We start from the raw sequence: 23,548 nt of genomic DNA, 5'->3' as shown, positions 1-23,548 counted from the left end.
CCCTGTGATGAATACCACGTCTATCTCCCGTTACCAGTAATGTTATGCAGACTTGTTTTGAAACCGCAGGGTCGTATACACGCAAAAAAGGACTTCAAGCTGTAATTCTAATTATCTGGTAAATAATGAATTAATCGGTCGATTTGCTGCGCTGTTAAATTCAAGATGGTCGCCGGTTCCTACTACCAAAGAGTAAATCGCGGAATTGCAATTCGTAGTCTTTACTGCTAGTGTGGGAAGTAAGGTGATTAAATTAACATTGCGCACTGGACGATTTCTCTATTTCAGGTATGAGCTAAATGAGGAGTAATGTACATTGTATGCTCTTAAAAGTAAAAATACCGTTACCACGTTTTCTAGAAAATAACCCAATGGAGGTTATGTGGTTTTTGCCGATATTCACAAGCTGGTCATACTTAAAATAAAAAACCAAGCGTACTAGTTAACTGTCTCGTGTAGTTGATACGAGTATATTCAGCAACAACTTGAATTTATTTTAGGAGCCATGGGTTTGTGGGATGTAATCGTTATCAATGATTTAATTCAGATCTAGCAGTAATATCTATGAAGTGAGGATTCGGAGGTGCAGAACAGAATTTTTGTTGCCAACGCACACTGGTTTCAACGTCACTTAAATATGAAAAGTAACTGTTCTTCATTTCACTTATTTCAATTTGCAACCGTAACAATAGCAGTAATTATTTACCGCTATTCTCGTATTAACAAAATGACTAAAAGCAAGACGATGTAATAATACAGTTTAGATTTTATCCCCAGATGTTAACATACAGTGCTAAACTGAAGTCACGAGACAGTTCCGGTTTGATGTGAGCTGGTTGAAATCCATGTCCAGCCAAACTAACGTGCGGTTTGCACGGATTCCTCGAGGCAAATGCCAAGATAGTTCGTTTGCTACTGCCTGTTTGCTTTCGTTCCGTCTGTAATTGCCTCCTCATCGCCTGAACGTTAAACCCTTATCTTTCTCCATACCCCAGTCAAATTAATTGCTCGTCTGAACTGAAAGCTTACTTACACCACTGCAAATGAATTCTAATACCCAAAAGCTATTTTTTGGCAGTAACATTAGTGATATCTCCATGTGTAACGAAACGGTCTTTGGATTTTGGATGTCTCCATGTCTAACGAAACGGTCATAGGATTTTGGGTTTCTCTGAATTTCTGAAATACAAGGGTCACTCCAAAAGGAATGCACACTATTTTTTTAAAAATCCATTTTTTATTCTACATGTTTGAAAGTTTTACAGTGTGTAGATACATCCTTTAGGAAAAATATTTTCATTTCTCCACATTATTTCCATCCCTCTCAACTGCCTTACGCCAGCTTGGAACCAGCGCCTGTATTACTGCACGCTAAAATTCTGGACCAACCTGTTTGAGCCACTGTTTGGCAGCGTGCACAAGGGAGTCATCATATTCAAACCTTGTTCCACGAAGAGAGTCTTTCAGTTTCCCAAAGAGATGATAGTCACATGGAGCCAGGTCAGGGCTGTAGTCAGGTGTTTCAGTGTTGTTCATCCGAGTTTTGTGATCGCTTCCACGGTTTTTTGACTGACATGTGGCCGTGCGTTGTCGTGCAATAGCAAAACATCTTGCTTTTGCCGAAGTGGTCGAACACAACTCAGTCGAGCTTGAAGTTTCTTCAGTGTCGTCACATATGCATCAGAATTTATGGCGGTTCCACTTGGCATGATGTCCACAAGCAAGAGTCCTTCGGAATCGAAAAACACCGTAGCCATAACTTTTCCAGCAGAAGGTGTGGTTTTGAATTTTTTTTCTTGGGTGAATTTGCATGATGCCACTCCGTTGATTGCCTCTTCGTCTCTGGTGAAAAATGATGGGGGTCATGTTTCATCACCTGTCACAATTCTTCCAAGAATCTCCACCATTCTCGTACTGTTCCAAAAGTTCGTTGCTTACCGTTTGTCTTGTTTCTTTGTGAGCCACTGTCAACATCCTGGGAACACACCTGGCACAAACCTTTTTTAACGCCTACACTTTACACTTCCTTCCCCTATGCCAACGTAGCGTGACAATTTGTTCACTGAGATGCGCCTGTCAGCAGTCACCAAGTCGTTAACTCTCAGCACATTGTATGGAGTGTGTGCTGTACGAGGCCTGCCGCTGCGAGGACAATCCTCAATATTGCCGTGCCCGCTTTCATCACGTAACCTGCTTGCCCACCGACTAACTGTACTGCGGTCGACAGCAGCATCTCCAACACCTTTTTCAACCTCTTGTGGATGTTTCCCACTGTCTCGTTTTCACAGGACAGGAATTCTGTGGCAGCACATTGCTTCTGACGAACGTCAAATGTAGAAGCCATCTTGAAGACATGCTGTGACGGCGCCACTCACGGGAACAGGTTGAACTAAGTTTGATAACAAGCGGGAAGGATGTATATACACACTGTAAAACTACCACACATGCAGAATGAAAACCGTATTTCTACAAAAATATTGTGCATTTCTTTTGGAGTGCTGAGTCGCTAAATATAGCGTTGTTTTCAAAATATATTGTGATAATAATGAAGAACAGTCGAAGCCATACCTTTAACGTTGTCTTAAACCGACACAGCGGATATTTAGAAGTATTCTGTATGTTTTCGACGTGAAAATGTCCTTAACGCCTTAACGTCAATACCGTCTTTGGAGAGGCATTTGTGCTTAAATGATTAAATAGGCATAAATTTTGTGTTGAATTGATTTCAAAATTCAATAACTCGACTAAAAATAGACACTGCGTTGCCACATCGTTCTCATTCCGCAGAGGGAAAGTGAGAGTTGGTTGCAGTACTGCTTCGACGCTATAGGCGACCCGGCAATTGGTCCGACGTGTGTGCATTGCAAGAACTCCTGGCCTTCTAGTAATACACTACTGGCCATTAAAATTGCTATACCACGAAGATGACGTGCTACAGACGCGAAATTTAACCGACAGGACGAAGATACTGTGATATGCAAATGATTAGCTTTTCAGAGCATTCACACAAGGTTGGCGCCGGTGGCGACACCTACAACGTGCTGACATGAGGAAAGTTTCCAACCGATTTCTCATACACAAACAGCAGTTGACCGCCGTTGCCTGGTGAAACGTTCGACGACGTTGGCAGCAGCATGGACTATCAGCTCGAAGACCATGGCTGCAGTTAGGCTTGACGCTGCATCACAGACAGGAGCGCCTATGATGGTGTACTCAACGACGAACCTGGGTGCACGAATGGCAAAAGGTCAATTTTTCGGATGAATAAAGGTTCTGTCTGCAGCATCATGATGGTAGCGTCCGTGTTTGACGACATCGCGGTGAACGCACGTTAGAAGCGTGTATTCGTCATCGCCATACTGGCGTATCACCCAGCGTGATTGTATGAGGTGCCATTGGTTACACGTCTCGGTCACCTCTTGTTCGCATTGACAGCACTTTGAACAGTGGACGTTACATCTCAGATGTGATACGACCCGTGGCTCTACCCTTCATTCGATCCCTGCGAAACCCTACATTTCAGCAGGATAATGCACGACCGCATGTTGCTGGTCCTGTACGGGCCTTTCTGGATACAGTAAATGTTCGACTGCTGCCCTGGCCAGCACATTCTCCAGATCTCTCACCAATTGAAAACGTCTGGTCAATGGTGGCCGAGCAACTGGCTAGTCACAATACGCCAGTCACTACTCTTGATGAACTGTGGTATCGTGTTGAAGCTGCATGGGCAGCTGTACCTGTACACGCCATCCCAGCTCTGTTTGACTCAATGCCCAGGCGTATCAAGGCCGTTATTAGGGCCAGAGGTGGTTGTTCTGGGTACTGATTTCTCAGGATCTATGCACCCAAATTGCGTGAAAATGTAATCACATGTAAGTTCTAGTACAATATATTTGTCCAATGAATATCCGTTTATCGTCTGCTTTTCTTCTTGGTGTAGCAATTTTAATGGCCAGTAGTGTATATAAAAGATGCGAGGCTGCGGATTTGCAGAAGTTCTTCCTTCAAACTTTCGTAATATATGAGCGAAATATACGAATTATAATAATTATTTCTATTAATAAATTCTTAGCTCCGAATTTCCCAGTCCCAAGTAATTTCCAAGGAGGATTACATATCGAATGCGTGGTCTCCTAACGATATATATTGAACGTGCGACTCGATGTCGACCATACGGTTCTGGTGGCGCGAATTATGGTAAACGTTTAGTGTGTTACCAGGGGAACATATTTTATCGTTTTCGGTGTGAATAGCAATAAGCGAAGGCATTGCAGTTTCGAGTGCCGAGAGCCTCACATGACGAAATCTAATTCCTCATTTATATAGCCTGTAAAATTATACCTCTTCCGATATCTGTATTTCTACTACTTGAGGTTGCCTGGAAAAATTGACCCTACTATTTCTGAATGACATAGCAAGAGTGTACCCAGGTGATGGGAAAAAGAATTTCTGCTGGCAGCTTACATAACACGAACAATAGTGCACGAATAACACGTGGCTCTCGAGAATCGTATGGTCGACATCGAGTTGCACGTTCGATATATATCGTTAGGAGCCCACGCGTTCGATAGGCGATAATTCTTGGAAATTACCCAGTTTCAACTTGACCTTTAGTCACCCCGCTGCTCAAATGTCTTGTCTTCATATCTTTGTCTCTGTTATAGAGGAAACCTATGGTATACTGCGTTCAATGTAGTAATAAACGTGGTGTAAACATTACACCATGTATTCTTCTGCGTTTGCTGGAATCTCATTGGACGAACTCTTTACCGACGCATTTAGCTTGGACAGCAGAGGCCAACCAGCTGGTCCAACTAACCTGCAGTGGTGTGAACGGTTGCAGTTGCAAAAAGAATAGCTTCGAATGTCGTTTAATTTTTAAACAGAATGAAATAATATACCGCAAAACTTCGGCAGTAGACATCTTAGGAGACCAGACAGAAAAGGTAACATGATCTCGGTCTTAACTGTCATAGTAGTCTACTGTAATTAGAAACAATAGTGATGAAAGTTCCTAATTTAAACACGGGGTATTTTTTCTCCGTGAGCTACGTGTGACGTAAAAGCGTATTGCAGGGATTTTATCGTATAGTTAAATTATAAAGACAGTGTGAAGGTGTTACTTATAATCAGTTGCCTGGTAATCTCTGAACTCATTGCATATTCGAATATGAGGAATACATTTCAGTAGTGGAAGTGTCATCTGCTACTTTGATAACGAGGCACTCAACAATAGGATCCACGAGGCCATCCAAGCTCCACATTATTTCCTCCTCTTTCCTCCTCTGTTCTGAATCCCTCCAGCGTTGGGTAGTGAAGTGACAAAGCATCGTGCACTATTTCCAGTACGTCTGGCAGCTCAAATGTCCAGGTTTTTCGCGACGCATCCCTTAACGTGGCTCCAGATCAGTTATATTGGGTTCAGATTCCAATGGTACGCTAGCATTTATAAAATGCTGTCTGCATTTGTACGGTGTGCTCAATGCCGGGAAAATTAGTGTTTTCCATAATTTTACGACGCGTATCACTCTGGCTCGTGTGAGACCACTGGACACAGTCCAGATAAAAAGTGTTTGCGTTTTCATTTTTGTCCTAAAAATTTAATTTGTTGTGTTTTCTTAATTTGAACCTTTATTAACAACATTTTATAAAATATCGATGGTTAATAATTTATATTTGCACTGAAAACTGGACTTTGGCTTGCAGTATGTAATTAGAAAGAAGACGCGCATTTTTAATTAAAATAATGATCAGATATGTATTAATTAGCATATATTTCATACATTTTACATTTTAAAAATGTAGATATTCCAGCTTGGGCGAAAAGAACAGAACAACCAAAGTGTGGCTCCAACTTTCGATCAATGGTAATACACTGTATCACCATTGCACAACGCTACTGATATAGTTATGCATCCCATACCGAAAACGTCCTTGTATTTAGTAAATACAGATCCTCGCTGCTCAGAGTTGATTTTTTTCTATAAACTCTTGAAAAACATAAAGAGCAACCTGTTTTTCGCCACTTTCTGTGTTCCAAGTGCGTTACTCTACGGAACAGGCAGCAGGGTTGCCATTTTCACGCTACGTATCAACAGCGCGATAATCAGATCACAACAGTACAGGGACTGCGACCGTAAAGATTTTTGGAATAAAAATACGTAGCTAAAATATGATTAAGAAAAACGTTGACGCATGTTAGTACATTAGGATGTTTTTAAAGTTTCACTTAACATAACACAGCAATAAGATATATAATACGTAAGTACGATCTTCTTCCAAGACTTTAACAACACCAATGTACGTGTGCTATGGCTCCAATCATCGGATTTGTGTTTGTTTACATCAGATTTATTCTTGTGATGAACATAATCAAGGCCGTACAAGATGCTTCGGTTCATATTGGTTTTGTACATACATGGATTTTCTTTTTTCCAAGACCTTAATATGTGTGCAACGGCTGTTGACCGAACATCTCGTTTGTGTTTGTTTACATCAGTTTTGTTCTTATGATGAACAAAGTATAATCAAGGCCTTACAAGGCGCTTCGGTTCTTGTGGGTTTTGTACACATTTGGGTTTTCCTTTCTTCTGAAGCTCGAAGTGCGTGTCAAATCCAATGATTTCATTTAGAATATGATGTCCGGCTGTCCAAATAAATCGTACATTTCTGTGTTTGTTAGTTATCCCCGTTTGTGTGGTTTTATGTCGGATTTCTCTAAATGTTTTCTCAAAATATTCCCTTCAGATATATTTGTTTCATCTCTTCTGATTTTGGTAAACTTCCAAAAGCGTATGTTGGAACAGGTGTGATAATACACTCCTGGAAATTGAAATAAGAACACCGTGAATTCATTGTCCCAGGAAGGGGAACTTTATTGACACATTCCTGGGGTCAGATACATCACATGATCACACTGACAGAACCACAGGCACATAGACACAGGCAACAGAGCATGCACAATGTCGGCACTAGTACAGTGTATATCCACCTTTCGCAGCAATGCAGGCTGCTATTCTCCCATGGAGACGATCGTAGAGATGCTGGATGTAGTCCTGTGGAACGGCTTGCCATGCCATTTCCACCTGGCGCCTCAGTTGGACCAGCGTTCGTGTTGGACGTGCAGACCGCGTGAGACGACGCTTCATCCAGTCCCATACATGCTCAATGGGGGACAGATCCGGAGATCTTGCTGGCCAGGGTAGTTGACTTACACCTTCTAGAGCACGTTGGGTGGCACGGGATACATGCGGACGTGCATTGTCCTGTTGGAACAGCAAGTTCCCTTGCCGGTCTAGGAATGGTAGAACGATGGGTTCGATGACGGTTTGGATGTACCGTGCACTATTCAGTGTCCCCTCGACGATCACCAGTGGTGTACGGCCAGTGTAGGAGATCGCTCCCCACACCATGATGCCGGGTGTTGGCCCTGTGTGCCTCGGTCGTATGCAGTCCTGATTGTGGCGCTCACCTGCACGGCGCCAAACACGCATACGACCATCATTGGCACCAAGGCAGAAGCGACTCTCATCGCTGAAGACGACACGTCTCCATTCGTCCCTCCATTCACGCCTGTCGCGACACCACTGGAGGCGGGCTGCACGATGTTGGGGCGTGAGCGGAAGACGGCCTAACGGTGTGCGGGACCGTAGCCCAGCTTCATGGAGACGGTTGCGAATGGTCCTCGCCGATACCCCAGGAGCAACAGTGTCCCTAATTTGCTGGGAAGTGGCGGTGCGGTCCCCTACGGCACTGCGTAGAATCCTACGGTCTTGGCGTGCATCCGTGCGTCGCTGCGGTCCGGTCCCAGGTCGACGGGCACGTGCACCTTCCGCCGACCACTGGCGACAACATCGATGTACCACTGGCGACAACATCGATGTACTGTGGAGACCTCACGCCCCACGTGTTGAGCAATTCGGCGGTACGTCCACCCGGCTTCCTGCATGCCCACTATACGCCCTCGCTCAAAGTCTGTCAACTGCACATACGGTTCACGTCCACGCTGTCGCGGCATGCTACCAGTGTTAAAGACTGCGATGGAGCTCCGTATGCCACGGCAAACTGGCTGACACTGACGGCGGCGGTGCACAAATGCTGCGCAGCTAGCGCCATTCGACGGCCAACACCGCGGTTCCTGGTGTGTCCGCTGTGCCGTGCGTGTGATCATTGCTTGTACAGCCCTCTCGCAGTGTCCGGAGCAAGTATGGTGGGTCTGACACACCGGTGTCAATGTGTTCTTTTTTCCATTTCCAGGAGTGTACTTTTACATACGTGCATCTCCGTATTTCTTGAAATAGCACTAAGTTTTGTAAAAAATGATATCCAGCAGAGCAAAATAAAACCTATTTGCGTTTTTATGTTCTGATATTTATTTCTCCTTTGATATTGTTTCCTGTGGTCCGCGTTTATTACAGGTAATAATAGAAGTAAAAAACCGAAAATCAGTTATTTCAGAAACAGGTTATTTTGAGCGAATTTTATAGGATTAAACTAGCTAGCGTTGAGAAAGACCAATATAACCGAAAACTCATTGTTTCATTTATAACCGCTATCGCCGGCCTCTGTGGCCGAGTGGTTCTAGGCACTTCAGTCCGGAACCGCGCTACTGCTACGGTCGCAGGTTCGAATCCTGCCTCGGGCATGGATGTGTGTGATGTTCTTAGATTAGTTAGGTTTAGGTAGTTCTAAGATCTAGGGGACTGATGACCTCAGATGTTAAGTCCCATAGTGCTCACAGCTATTTGAGCCATTTTATAACCGCCATCCCTATTCGTGAGGCTACTCATGGTTAGGAAATGTTCTTGAGGGGTCCACATACCCCCAATATTTATTACCCAATACTGAGAATTGCGCAGTAATATTGACCGTCTGAGAGAGGTATTAACGGCTTGCGCAATATACTGAAGAAGGCCATAGAGCTGTAAAAATTTTGACGTTCGCTCGATATATTATTTAACATAGCCTACTAGCTTTGTGCCCGCTGCTTGGCTCACGTAGACTGTATGGTCTGCAGAGATTTTTTTTTGTTTTCGTTTAAGCGAATTTTTATGTTCACAAATTGCAACGCCTTCTAATCTTTTAACGCTAATTAGGGTCATATAGGCATGTTTTCTTTCCAAACGCACTTGTCACCAAAAAGCGATTCCGGTAGCTGAAGTTTTTGTTAATCATGCCTTTTGTTTTATTCTGTAGATATTTCTATAGCAACTTCCATCCCCTAACGGATAGTTCTTTATATATAATTGTGAAGTGAAATACCTGTTTTAAAAAATTTAACTTCAAAATTTTTTAATGTAATGAATTGTTTTCCCAAAAGTTTTCATTCTCTATTGCACTCCCTTGGAGTCTGAATTTCCAGAAAAACTGAAACACATATTTTTTTAAAATTTGTAACCCATAAGTCAAATACCAGTTGTCATAGACGTAGCCTTAAAAACCTGTAGCAGTTCATTAGTAACTATTTATTTTCAAAAATCTTTCATCCACTATTTTACCCCCTTAGTGGTTAAATTTCCAAAAATGCTAAAACACTTGTTTTTTTATTTTCTGACTGAGGAACCAAATATCAGTTTTCGTGGTTGTAGCTTAAAGATTCCCTTAACAGCGGCATACTTTCAAAGAGCCTTTCATCCCCTATTTCACCCCTTTAGGAGTTGAATTTGGCACAATTTCTTCTTAAACGATGCCTAAAGTATAAGATCGACACCATCTCCAAACTTGAAGTTTCTATCCTTAGCGGTTTGTGCAGGGCGATAATGAGTTAGTGAATCAGTCTGATGCTGTTTCACCCCTTTAGGGGGTGAATTTCCAAAAACAGTGAGACATATTTTTTCACCTATAACCGAGAAGCAAAACATCAATTTTCAAAGATTTAGCTTTAAAAATGCTTTCACAATGAGATATTTCCATAAACCGTTTCAACCCGTATTTCACTCCTTTAGGGGTTGAATTTCCAAAAACGGTGATATGCGTATGTTTCATTTCTAGCAGAGGACCCAAATACAATTTTTCGTAGATTTAGCTCCAAAAATACTTGCACAATGAAATATTTGCATGAAAACTTTCATCCCCGGTTTCACACCCATTGGGGTTGAGTTTCCAAAAACGGTGAAGCAAGTATTTTTTATTTCTAACTGAGAAGCCAAATTTAACTTTTCCTAGCTTTAGCTTTAAAATGCTTTCATAATAAAATATTTTCATAAAAAATCTCATCCCCTATTTCACCCCCTTAGGAGTTCAATTTCCAAAAATATTGAAACATATACTTTCTTAATTTGTAACCGAGAAGTCAAATACCAATTGCTGAAACATGTATTTCTTTATTTCTGACCGAGAAACCAAATGCAAATTTCCGTAGGTCTAGCTTCAAAATTGCCTTAATAGCAACGTTCTTTTATTTTTGAAAAAAAAACTCCCCTATTTCACCCCTCAGGATTGGAATTTCGGAAAGTCTTTTCTTAAACGGCGCCTACGGTATAAGATCCACGCCTTCTCCATATTTCAAGTTTCTCTCCTAGGCGGTTTTGGCAGGACGAGGATGAGACCAGTCATTCAGGACATTCCCTTTTATACATAGAGACTGAAGCGCGTAAATGTGTTATTGTGCATTACCCGATAGTTCCTGTCGAGACTTGGTGATTTGCGGTTGTGTAAACAACTGATACACCGAAGCCATATGATTATGAATGTATCAGGAAAGACGGATGGAAGATATTTGATGAACTATGTTCAGGAGACTAGTTTGACTACACATTTAATACATATTCAGTAATTAGCTGTAGAAACATAAGACAAAAGCTTACAAGTGCAGGGAAATAACACAGCTACTGCTAATTTCTTCGTTTAAGAAGCTTGAATTTCTTATTCCAGAAATGCATAACAGCATACCCGTCAGTACTGCACAATAAATGTATCTCGCTCTTTTCGAGTTGACTGCTACCACCACTGTAGGAAACGAGATCCGACGAGTATACGAACAGTATCTTTTTCCGTGGACATAAGGTGTTACGAGGTTCATCAGTCCGTTGGAAGATTCCTCATTCATCTTTAAAAAAATTCCGGTAGTCATGTGGTTCTGCTGCACGGTATCGTGGCATGTTAGTATGGCCGTGTTTAGAACGACTTCCAAGCCACTTTTTTGCCCATCTGTGCTTCCTCTCGTTTTTCTACACTACTGGCCATTAAAACTGCTACACCACGAAGATGAGGTGCTACAGACGCGGAATTTAACCGACATCAAGAAGATGCTGTGATATGCAAATGATTAACTTTTCAGAGCTTTCACACAAGGTTGGCGTCGGTGGCGACACCTACAACATGCTGACATGAAAGTTTCCAACCGATTTCTCATACACAAACAGCAGTTGACCGGCGTTGCCTTGTGGTGATGCCTCGTGTAAGGAGGAGAAATGCGTAACATCACGTTTCTGACTTTGATAAAGGTCGGATTGTAGCCTATCGCGATTGCGGTTTATCGTTTCGCGACATTGCTGCTCGCGTTGGTCGAGATCCAATGACTGTTAGCAGAATATGGAATCGGTGGGTTCGGGGGGGGGGGGGGGGGGGAATACGGAACGCCGTGCTGGATCCCAACGGCCTCGTATCACTAGCAATCTAAATAACACGTATCTTATCCGCATGGCTATAACGGATCGTGCAGCCACGTCTCCATCCCTGAGTCAACAGATGGGGGCGTTTGCAAGACGACAACCATCTCCACGAACAGTTCGACGACGTTTGCAGCAGCATGGACTATCAGCTCGCAGACCGTGGCTGCGGTTACCCTTGACGCTGCATCACAGACAGGAGCGCCTACGATGGTGTACTCGACGACGAACCTGGGCGCACGAATGGCAAAACGTCATTTTTTCGGATGAATCCAGGTTCTGTTTACAGCATCATGATGCGACCATCATCCGTATTTGGCGACATCGCGGTGAATGCACATTGGAAGCGTGTATTCGTCATCGCCATACTGGCGTATCACCCGGTGTGATGATATGGGGTGCCATTGGGTACACGTCTCGGTCACCTCTTGTTCGCACTGACGGCACTTTGCACAGTGGACGTTACATTTCAGATGTGTTACGACCCGTGGCTCTACCCTTCATTGGATCCCTGCGAAAACCTACATTTCAGCAGGATAATGCACGACTGCATGTTGCAGGTCCTGTATGGGTCTTTCTGGATACAGAAAATGTTCGACTGCTGCCCTGGTCAGCACATTCTCCAGATCTCTCACCAATTGAAAACGTCTGGTCAATGGTGGCCGAGCAACTGGCTCGTCGCAATACGCCAGTCACTATTCTTGTAGAGCTGTGGTATCGTGTTGAAGCTGCATGGGCAGCTGTACCTGTACACGCCATCCAAGCTCTGTTTGACTCAATGCCCAGGCGTATCAAGGCCGTTATTAGGGCCAGAGGTGGTTGTTCTGGGTACTTATTTCTCAGGATATATGCACCCAAATTGCGTGAAAATGTAATCACATGTCAGTTCTAGTATATTTGTCCAATGAATACCCGTTTATCATCTGCAGTTCTTCTTGGTGTAGCAATTTTAATGGCCAGTAGTGTATTTGCGGCGCAATACTCACGGGTTTCTGATTGTCCAGCGCCTACTCGTACGCCAAAAATATTGTACCGGTCTTGGCCTCGCACTTCTGCGCCATATGTTGAAACAAAATTATTGCGCAATATTGAATTGTGATAGACCCTTTACATACAGTTGCCAATGCGTTGGTCCTCCATCCTGTCAAAAGTGAAATTTTCTTCATGCTATTAGAATGGCTAAAACAGCCAGATCTCTGGCGTATCCAGTGTTACACGAGCGCTTCCTCGGAAATGTCACATAACGTATGCATGTTCATGATGAAAGACCCGTTCGATCAGAATATTTAATTGATGCCAACGAATATGATAAACAGCAGTGCTATGCTCCGCTCATCATCAGAATAAACCTAATGTAAACATTACGCCACGTATTCTTCAGCGTTTGCTTGAATCTCATTGGATTTAGTTTCACGTGCAGCAGAAGCCATCGTTGACGGGTTCTCTTCAACGTGATGCAGCGGGTGTGCAGCGTCTCCTTGGAGCACCACATTCATGCCTGCTAGTGGTGAACGTACCTTTCCTCACAGCTGTTGCGTAATTATACTGGAAAGAGTATGCGATGAAGTCGGGTGTTGAGGAGAACAATCCTGATAAAGGCGATGAACAGCTCTTTCCTAAGCTTTGCCATTCGGAAGGATTATGTCGGTGTATTCTACGAACGTGTACCCAATCACGTTGCTCTAAAACTCACAGACACATGAATGAGGCCCAAACCAGGTCAGAGAGGTAGGACAGACGTCAAATGACGTCGGGGATTCGACGTAACCCCCTCCCCCCACCAACATTGCTACCTTTTTGCATACCTACCTAGAACGTTTTCGGAAATGGGTTCCTATTCAAAATATTAAGTACTCGCTTCCCTCTACAAGTCTTAGAAGTTTGTAACGAGAATTTCCGAACTCTGTATTAACCTCAAACGAAATTAATTGTATACATTTTTAAGAAATGTAAGTATATTTTCTCGAATGATGGCGCTAGATCTCGAAGGTGCTTGCATCATCGAAGCAGGTTACGCAACATGCAACGTCATCTGTCGACATAAACTTGTTGATGTAAACCAAACTAACTGGGGCTGCATTCATTGTAGGCAAAACCACCCCTTCCTTCAGTCTCCTCGATTTCTATCTACGGCCGTCCTATCAACCTCACCCCCACCCTCACGTACCTTGGCGTCACCCTCGACCGTCGCCTCTCCTGGACCTCTCCATCTCCAGACGATCAAAGTCGAGGCACGCTCCCGACTCTGCCTTCTCCAGCTCCTTTCTGGCTGCACATTGGGCCTGGACCCCTCCATCGTCCTTCACACCTATAAATCCCTCATCCACCCTATCCTCTGCTATGCTCATCCCACCTGGATCTCCACCCCTCCTACCTTCCACAAATCCCTTCAAATCCTGGAACGCCCCACACCCCCCCCTCACCTATCGCGTCCACCTCCCATCCCCCACGCTGATCCTGTACGGCTTATTTCCGTTCCCACACCACCTCCTTTTCCTCGAACAGATACGGATCCTTTACACCTCCCACAAACTTGATCCCCTCACCCGCTTGTCTCTCCCATCCTTTCCCACCCCCACCCCCACCCGTTGCCGCACCTGTACTCCCACATCCCACCTGCTCTCCATCTCTCCACGCTCCATACCCTTGCCCAAGGTGGCTTCCACCAACTCCCCCTCCCTGATGATGCCCTCATCCCCTCCATATACCCCTCCTACCAACTTTGATCCTCCCCTTCCTCCCCCTGTGTTTTTCCCCCAGGGCACCCCTCTCCCCCTCCTCTCTTCCTCCCTCCCTCCCCTCCCCCCTGGGCTTCCACTACCACCCTACCTTCTCCCCTCCCCCTCCCTTCTCCTCTGCCAATGGCATCAACAACCTCCCCCTCTCCCTCCTACCCACACCTCTTCCCTTTGGCAGGTCACCAGATTTGTGCGTGAACAGTGAATCTTCATGCGCCGGAGAATGTCGCCAGTGCTTTAGTGTCTCTCCATTTGTGCTCCTTCATTCACATGTGTAATTTCTGTCTCCTCCATTTGTGTACAGTGATGAATGTTTTTTATTCGGACAGTGCGCCTGTGAACGGCTTCATGTATTTTAATATGTTGTCTACCGTTTTTATCCACTGTGTTTGTTTTGTTTTTCTGTGTCTCTTTATATACTGTCTGTATTATCTGTGGTCGAAGAGCAGTGTAGATAGGCCACTGCCAGCCTACTTTTCTTGTAAAGGTGTCGAAATGACAATAAAGAAAAACAAAGGACTGCATTTACATGCTGTGCTAGTAGATGCTGTTACTTCAGTACTTAAGCCAAATTCGTAACAATGTTTTGCAAAATTGGAGTAAAATTGAGTCTTGTTGGGATGTCGGAACAAATAGGTCTATAAAGGTGACGGTCCCAATATATTGGGATGGGTGGAAATCCTACGCTCCCAAATCTTGGCACCCCAGTCGAATGTCCAGTTTACCTGCCCCCAGAGTGGGCCCTTCCCACAGTGCATGGTTCACCTGTGCTCAAGACATGCATTCTCAGAAATTTCTTACTCACGTTAAAGCCTACACAGAGTGAGTCAAAAGCGACTTTACGGATTTGGGAGTATATAGAAGTTTATTGAGCTAACTTAGAGAATCAGTAGATGTGTCATTTCATAGCAGACAACCTCAAGTTTCACATAAAAGTGTCATTTTGGTTCGATCTGACTACCATTTGTGATGTGGCAAACATCCCACTGGTAATCAATTTATTCCCACACTTGTTATGGCAAATTGGGCGTAACTTGTGCAAAGACAGTGTAGATTCGATTTTTCAGCTCGGCTAAAATGTTTTGTAAGGGAGGAACATACAAAGGCTCGTTAATAAAATACCAGGGTGATGTCAAGTCTGAGGCCAAGGTGGCCGTGCAATTGGCCCTTCGCAACCAGTCCTCTGACCTGGGAAATCAAGAAAACCTTGAACTTTGGTGAGGAAATGAGGTGGTGCACCATCTTGTTGGTAGTAAACCATCCCATCTCAGTCATCTTCATCAATCTGTGGAATTAAAAGGTTTTCAAGCATTTCCAGATACACATTACCATGACAGTTTTCTCCACAAAGAAGAAAGGCCTGTAAACTTTCTGTTTTCTAAGGGCACAAAACACATTAACCTCGAGGCAGTCATGAATGTGTTCCTGGGTTACATGTGGATATTTGCTGCCCCATATTATGTATTGTGTGTATTCACCTTGCCAATGATATTAAATGTTGACTCATTGCTGAAAATTATTGTCAGGAATGCCTTGTCGTCCTCTGTCTTATGCAATATTTTCACACAGAGTTCTCCATGAGCAACCTTATCTGCATCACTAATGTGCTGTGTCATTGTGAGTCTGTATGGCTTCAAGTGTAAACGTCAACAAAATTCTTACCAAACAGTCTTTTGTGGAATGCCAATCTCACAAGATGCATGTTGCATTGATTTTTGTATACTGCAGGCAAAGCTCTCCCTAATCTGTTCCACATAATCACCAACACGCAAGTGAGCATGTCACAGTGAACAACCCCTTTCAACAACGTTCTTGTGCCAAGAGTAAATTGCAGGCCTGCTTGGAGGTTCTTTAACATATTTGGTGCAAAATTTACTCCGAACATTTGTTCCAGAGTTTGTTTCGTGAAACCAAAACACACAGCGAACTCGCTCCACACCAATGAAAGTAGTCATTTTAACTGTGCACTACGCTGGCACTACTGGTGGTGGAATGAGGTACTGATGCATTACATCAATCAAACTTGAGGTTGTTTGCTACAAAATGATACATCTACTGATTCTGTAAGTTATCCCAATAAATTTCTTTATAATTTCGTACTTTTAAAGTTCTGTTTGACTCACCCTACACCAATAATGGTCAATGCACACTAGTTTTTTCTTGCACAAATTATAATGCTTGTAAGCTGTTTTAAAATGACTTAAGCATTAATGTAATCATGTTATTGTTACTGTATTAAAGCATTTTATATATGTTATTGTTACTGCTATTATTATTTGATCATAAGCAACTGTTGTATTAAGTGGGAAATTCTATTTGGGGGACAGTGGTGGGGGGAGAAAGTAGAAACTGTGATACCCACTCCCCTAAAACTCAACCCTGGATCTGTGCCTGTGATGTAGTAGGTATTCTCTTTATGTTCAATTTTTAAATTGTTGTGTGATAAAATCAGCAATAATATTCAATTTTGTAACTTAATATTGTTTGAAATGCAACAGTTATGTCCCAAATCTTAGTCAATGTTGGATCCATTTATCTGTTACTGCAAAACACACACACACACACACACACACACACACACACACATATTCTTGTGAACTCCTGATATCTTGGTTTGTATCTGTCACGTTTCAAACTTTTTTCTTCAAAAGCAATGACAGATTTGAATAGTACAGTGTATTCCATAGAATACAACTATAACAAGTATTCTGCAATGGCACAGGCAAGGAATCAGTAATCATGTAAAGAATAACTGTGTATCGTTTCATGGAATGTTAGTTATGATATTTCAGTCATAAAATTAAAATAGTATTATCATATTACTGTGCCATTGGAGGTACCATATATTATACTGTGACACATTGAAATTACATGTTTAATAAATCCCAGGAAAGTATTTGTGAAAATATTTATTAACTAGTAACATATACAACAAATTCACAAGGACGTTTCTACATGACTACATTTGCGCTTTTTCAGTCTCATACATACACGACCAGTCATTCATAGTTTTATTTTTCCTTGGTACACATGTAAACTGAGTCTGTTCCTCCTCTCCTCCAGATCTTATTCGCTTCATGCTGTGTAACAGTGAATCAGAAGATTAATTGGTGAGTTGGAACCAGGGCAGCAGCGTACAGGTGATTCCTCACTTTGAGAGAATATAAAAGGTCAACATTTGTTAATCATGTAAAAGTAACTGAGTTTAGCTGCATGGTGTAATGAAACAATGTCCAGTTGCCCTGTCAATTACTTCAGAAATTATGTCCATATGTGTGATTATGGAGTTCTTCTGGTGTGCTCACTGCAGTGGTTAGCTTTTAATGTGCTCCCTGTCACACACTGCCCTTGCCCTGAAGATGCGGCATTTTTCCTGAGTACTGACACTCTCATACATGGAATATTCCATGATTGTCAGTACTGGGAAATGGTTCACTGCAACACCAGCGTTTATTATTAAGAATCATTCATTTTTAGGTCCTCTCTAACCGTAGACCATTACAGTTTCTGGTACTTGTTAATGAGTCAAGTTTTTGAATCCTGGGACCCTTTCTCTTTGGAGCAGAACTCTTTCTGAAATTACAGTATACATTGGATAAATTTTGTAAATGATTTCTCATATGCAATAATTGTATTACACAATAAATAAATAATTGTAGTATATATCTATAAATAAATAAATAATGCTGTCTTTGGGAAACTGAAATTATAGTTGAACAAATGGATGCTATTATGGAAATGCTCTTAAATTTCAGTTTAATGTAGGCTATCTAATAAGTTATCAATAAATAACAGCACAAACACTCAGTCATTCAGACAAATACAATACTGAAAACATTCAGAAATATATGTCCACTACAGTAGATTAATGTAAGTCATCTGAGACGTGCAGTCCGTCCTTGTACACTGTCGTCAGTCTCGGGGTAATGTTGTAGACAAAACTCACCCGGATATTCAGTGACGAGAACTACGATTCCGTGAGCTACGAAGGAAGTCGACAGCACATACGACCGCGGTCTCAGACTGTTACGCACCTTATCGACTATATATCACCTGTGTCTTAATTCGTAATTGCTACCACAATACAATGCCTATAATATATTGGATAGTATGTGAAATCTATGTGCAGTGTTGACATAATTTATGTCTACGTATATACGTATATGTAGAAGAATCTGGCGTATTTACTGAGCGGAGTGATGAATTCTGCCGAGTGCCGGACTCGATACGTCTTCCTCCGGTCAGAGCCCGAATCGTCAATCACCTTGCCAGTTTCGAGCTGCCCAATTAGTCTCGCTGAGTAGTTAGGTATCACAAAGCCAAAAGTATTTCTTTCCTGAAAAATCACCTGTTATTGCCAGATATTGTATCCACCTGTTCACAGTCCCACAGCTGCTTTTACAACTCTCATCGTACCCCACTGTGACAATTTATGAACCTAAATAAACGAGTTTTATGGCAAGTGAAATCCCTCCGAGCAGGAAACTGGCTACACCTGTTACAGACAGTCAAAGTTCATTAAAACTGTCTGCTGTTTCATCTATGTATTAAAGCATTATACGCAGTGGTGTCATTGTCAGATCTGTAGTTTTAGACATGTATCGGTTCTGTGTCTCCATCTGTAGTCGCATAACGTTTTGGCTGTCAGGGTATGTCGGTCGGGTAAAGTGGTAAGTCCACAGTCACTGTCAGTGTATCGGTCCGTGCGGGACGTCGCGGCTCAGCTCGGGGTTGCGACAGCTGGAGGTGGAGGTGGCTCTCTAGACTTCGTTACAGGAGAGGAACAGCGCTCGGCAGTCCTCTCCACTCCTTCCTCTTCTGCCAGCATCGTAGAAGGCATCGAAAGGCGTATCACTCGATCTCTCGAGCATGAAGCTGGTTGCGTACCTGTTGTGAGCAAAATGTGAATGCATTTAGAAATAACGTGTTCCACCTACACTGTTATTAAATGTGTGAGTGCAATATTACACGAATTCAATAGGAATTACAGTAAGTAATGTGTTTGTAATACTTTTAATGAATTTGTGCTTAAACATGTGATGTCACATAATATTCTCATTTTGGTGTAGTACTACATCCTTTTATATAGATGATGAAGAATCTTGTCTAATTATACATACCAGATATATAAACATGGTTGACATGAGGAACTCAAAGGGAATGATTTTGCTCTGATGCACTTTATAGTGAGATAGGAGTGGTATACAATTTTTAAACTAATAATTTGACTGTTATAAATTTTTGAGAAAACAATATATTTTAAAGTTGAACAACTGTTTGTGTGATACATGTTGTTACAGCTATCACTTGAGAATGACCCAACAGCCAAATCTGTGATGGTGAATAAATATCTTTAGAAAATATTTAGAAGTATTTGAACATAATCAGAATAAACAGCTCCTTGTGCAGTTTATAAGGAAAATCCTTAATTAATCAACAGCCATTTGACAAGCATTGTAATTTTCTGCTGTATGGGCCCATTGCCATCCTGCATGTTTTCTAGTATCATTAATGCACCTTCCTCCTTGTAAAGAACTTTCATAGTCCAAGGGTAGCACCAAAGTTTGATCCCAGCTACTGTTCGGATTTTAACAGAGGGTGAGGTGGAAAACTTCACATTGACGGCAGTGAAGACAAAGAGAGATGTAACACAAGGCAATAAACTAGGGCCATTGCTGTTTCTGATTTATGTCAATAATACCAGGGAACGGGTAAACTCAGAATTAAGATTGTTTGCTGTTAATATAATAATTTTGAGGAAGTAAACTCTTAGAAGACAGGACCTAGAAGTAATCAGGAACAGGATCCAGAGTGAGGAAATGTTGGAAGTTGCAGGGTCAAATGGCCATCTTGACTAAAGGCTAGGAGTGTTCTAAGATACGAATGCAAGCTTTGCTGTGACTGGTCAACATCACAGCAGGCCAACAACGCCAGTACCTAGATGCGACACTGGGCACTGGGAATCTACAATGGAGACTACACATAGGTGAGGCAATAAATCTGGCATGAAAGTTAATGAGAGACAGAATGTTACAAAGGAGAAGACGCCAGTTGGAATATGCTGTGGGAATATGGGACTCCAGCAAAGATGCAGATGGAAGGAGTGCAGCCAGTTCTATAATGGCATACTACAGAAGGACAATCAGTATCACAGAAATAATTAAGGAACTGAAATAGGAAAGTCTAACAGAAAGAAGGTAAAGAGCTAGAATTGGGGAAGTTTACCAAGCATTTGTGGCTAGGAAGAAGATATGTGACAAAGACTGGACACAGAACTATATGTGCGTGAAAGACAAGGAAAGACAGTCAGTATAAAAGAAGTGTGATATCACGAAGAAACAATACATGCAAATAATATTATGTTGGTAGAGCAAAGGGGTGGAACAATTTGCCAGGACATATCCCCAATCCATTCCCAGAAACCATCATTAAATTTAAATACCTGGTCAAATGACATCAGAACATCAAAGATTAAGTACAATAGGGTAAGGATAAGTTTAGCTACATGGTAAATTATTGTATAACAATAAAAGGAATAGAATGTAATTATGCTTGAAATGCCATGTTCACTACTTTGGCAAAATCCATATTTTTGTGATTTTTCTCTACGTTCGTTCATGTGGCTACACACCTGACCCATATCCATTTAACTTTTATTATTACAGCCATAATTGTATCTGCTCAAAATATTTGAAACATTACAGAAGGATACATGATCTCCAATCCAAAACTGCTATGGAGAACTCGAGGCTTTTGTGGCTAAATGTTGATTCCTTACACAGCCTAGGTATGACACAGTGATTGTATTGTAAACGAAATCTTTTTATTGTGTACTTCAGCTATAGGTCACATAGCTGATATCAATCACTTAACAAGTCATTGGCAGATGATTTTAATATTTTACATTTTCTCGCAGGTATGTGATAATATTTTCAAATCATCTGATGGTGACTCATTAAGAGGTTAAAACTGGTAATGAAATCATCTGTGTGATGCCTGGCTGAAATATATCCAACAACAAACTGTATTTTGACATTGTTTGTACAAAACTAAATGTGCTGTGCGCAATGTCAACTGTTCTACACCATTTGAAAGTATCCCACAGGAAATGCAAGCACTAATTTCTGGTCTTTCCTCTGATCAAATCTGTACTCTTAGAAATATGAAAGCTTTATGGTGTCTCCTCTAGATAAATATGTACTTTTTTATTTTATAATATTCTGTGAGGTAGACACTAGTTTGAGTTCCTCAGTTACAGTGGTCAGATATGACCTAGAGTGTGGTGCTAGGTAGATAGTTGCAAATAGCATCATTTTTTCATGGCCCATTAATTGGCTCCACACACCACAATTAGCAGGTCTCTCTTCATCTCTCCAGTTGTTCAACAATGGCTCATAGGTAACTAACTTAAGCAATCCACAATATAATAACTACTGGAAAGAGGAAGAATTTGCCTAATCTTTATTAATCTGTGTCATCATCAATCCTTGACAATGGAAATATTCATTTACTTCAGATCAAATGTTAGAAACAGATTGCATGGATTTGTGATCTTGTAATTATATAAAGTATTAAAATTTTCCCAGCTTCCATTCATATGAAGTTGTTTAAGACCCACAAACTGTGAGTCAAATCCTCCTCAGCCACTGTTGTGTGGACACTGACTCTTGTATGATTACCACTTCTTTCTTTACTTTGCCATACTTCTGCATATTGCGTCACTAGTGACCAGTACCTCAGCAATGCCCATTTTGGCCTTCCAATGATCAGGTACTGAGCTCTGCTTAGCTGCCACTTTAGGAACCAGTTGAAGTGAGACTGGACTTTACACTAGTGAAGTCACAGGCAAACAGGAGCAGCAACCACATAACAGTCAGTGGCCACTTGACGATGACAGAGGAGCATTTATCTGAAACTAGACATTCTGGGGAGGGCAACCACAGCTCAGAGGCATTATGGATAACAATAACAACTCTCAACTGTCAATAACAACTCAAATTATCATAAAAAAGTAACAATTAAAAAGTCAAGAATGATGAGGTGTTTCCAAAAGCCACACAGCTGTATGAAGATGTTTTATTCACAACTACTGCTTTCATGTTAGTATAGAGGCATCTTCAGTTTTATAATGGTTACATCTCCGTACTGTAATGGACAATTATGAGGTCCCAGCTTTTGGTAAGTTGTCCACACTAAGAGTCAAGCCACATTGGTGAACTGTTATAATAAAATTGAGTACAACCAAAAGATACTAGTGAAAATATACAAAGCATGACTGTTGAATGAGCCAAGTCAGATAATACTCCGAAGGATATATTATAAGATCCGGTAGATATGAGCTGTATTAAACCAATATAAATAAAACTTAAAATCCTGTGTGATGTGCATAGTGCCAGCCTCCACGGGCTGCTTACACCACACTGACCTGTTACAAAGATGGCAGAAACATGCACATCACACGGGATTTTAAGTTTTATTTATATTGGTTTTATACAGCTCATGTCTACCAGATCTTATTGCCTTTGCCAGAAAGTTCCACGACAGGTTTCTTCATTTCTGAGTTTGTAATACTAAAAAGGAACAAATGTTGTTTTTATGGCAGTACCCTCAAAATGGTCTTGGCCATGTTTCTGCACAAACTCACTAGAGCACAGTGTTGTGCTTAGCAACACAGTCTGGGTTCTTGGTGCATTAGTTGTGGAGAGACAACAGATGCTGATTGTGAGCAAAGGGTGAACATTAAGTTCTGCAATAAGCTTGAGAAAAGCCCTAGTTAAACATGGACAATAATTATGCAAGCAAACATAGGTGAGGCACTTTCAAGAAGTCATGTGTTTGAGGGGCACAAAAGTTTTCACGAAGGCAGGGATTCGGCGCAAGATGATCCCAGAGCAGGTCGCCCGTCTGCTGTCCGAACTGATGTAGAAGTGGAGTGTGTAGGGCAAGAAGACCGGCATGTAACTGTGTGTGTGATATCACAAGAACATAATTCGAATCGTGATGTGTGTCATTGGAAACTTAATGCAAAACTCATCAAATCTTCCGTCACACACTTGCAGATGAACAAAAAGAGGAAAGATGAAGAATTTCTGTTGAAATACTGGATAGAGCCAGACATGACCCCATATTTCTTGCAAAGATTATTGTTGGGAATGAAAGTGGGTGCTACCAGTATGACCTTCACATGGAGCATCAAGGTGC

The 23,548-nt window shown here is 41.9% G+C and overlaps 1 protein-coding gene across 2 annotated transcripts in view; it reads right to left on the bottom strand.

Moving 5' to 3' along the window:
- Positions 1 to 17,296: 17,296 nt before the first annotated feature.
- LOC126210231 (uncharacterized) overlaps positions 17,297 to 23,548 on the bottom strand; it is a 79,126-nt gene continuing 72,874 nt past the window's right edge. For both annotated transcript variants that reach the window (XM_049939418.1, XM_049939419.1), the window contains one exon: positions 17,297 to 19,234. In XM_049939418.1, the coding sequence (XP_049795375.1) occupies positions 19,108 to 19,234 (127 nt within the window). In that variant the 3' untranslated portion in view covers positions 17,297 to 19,107. The remainder of the gene's footprint in view (positions 19,235 to 23,548) is intronic.

This window comes from Schistocerca nitens, chromosome 10, assembly GCF_023898315.1.
Source record: "Schistocerca nitens isolate TAMUIC-IGC-003100 chromosome 10, iqSchNite1.1, whole genome shotgun sequence".
Lineage (NCBI taxonomy): Eukaryota > Metazoa > Arthropoda > Insecta > Orthoptera > Acrididae > Schistocerca > Schistocerca nitens.
Note: the sequence above shows the minus strand (reverse complement) of the source record. Positions and strands in the feature narration are given on the sequence as shown.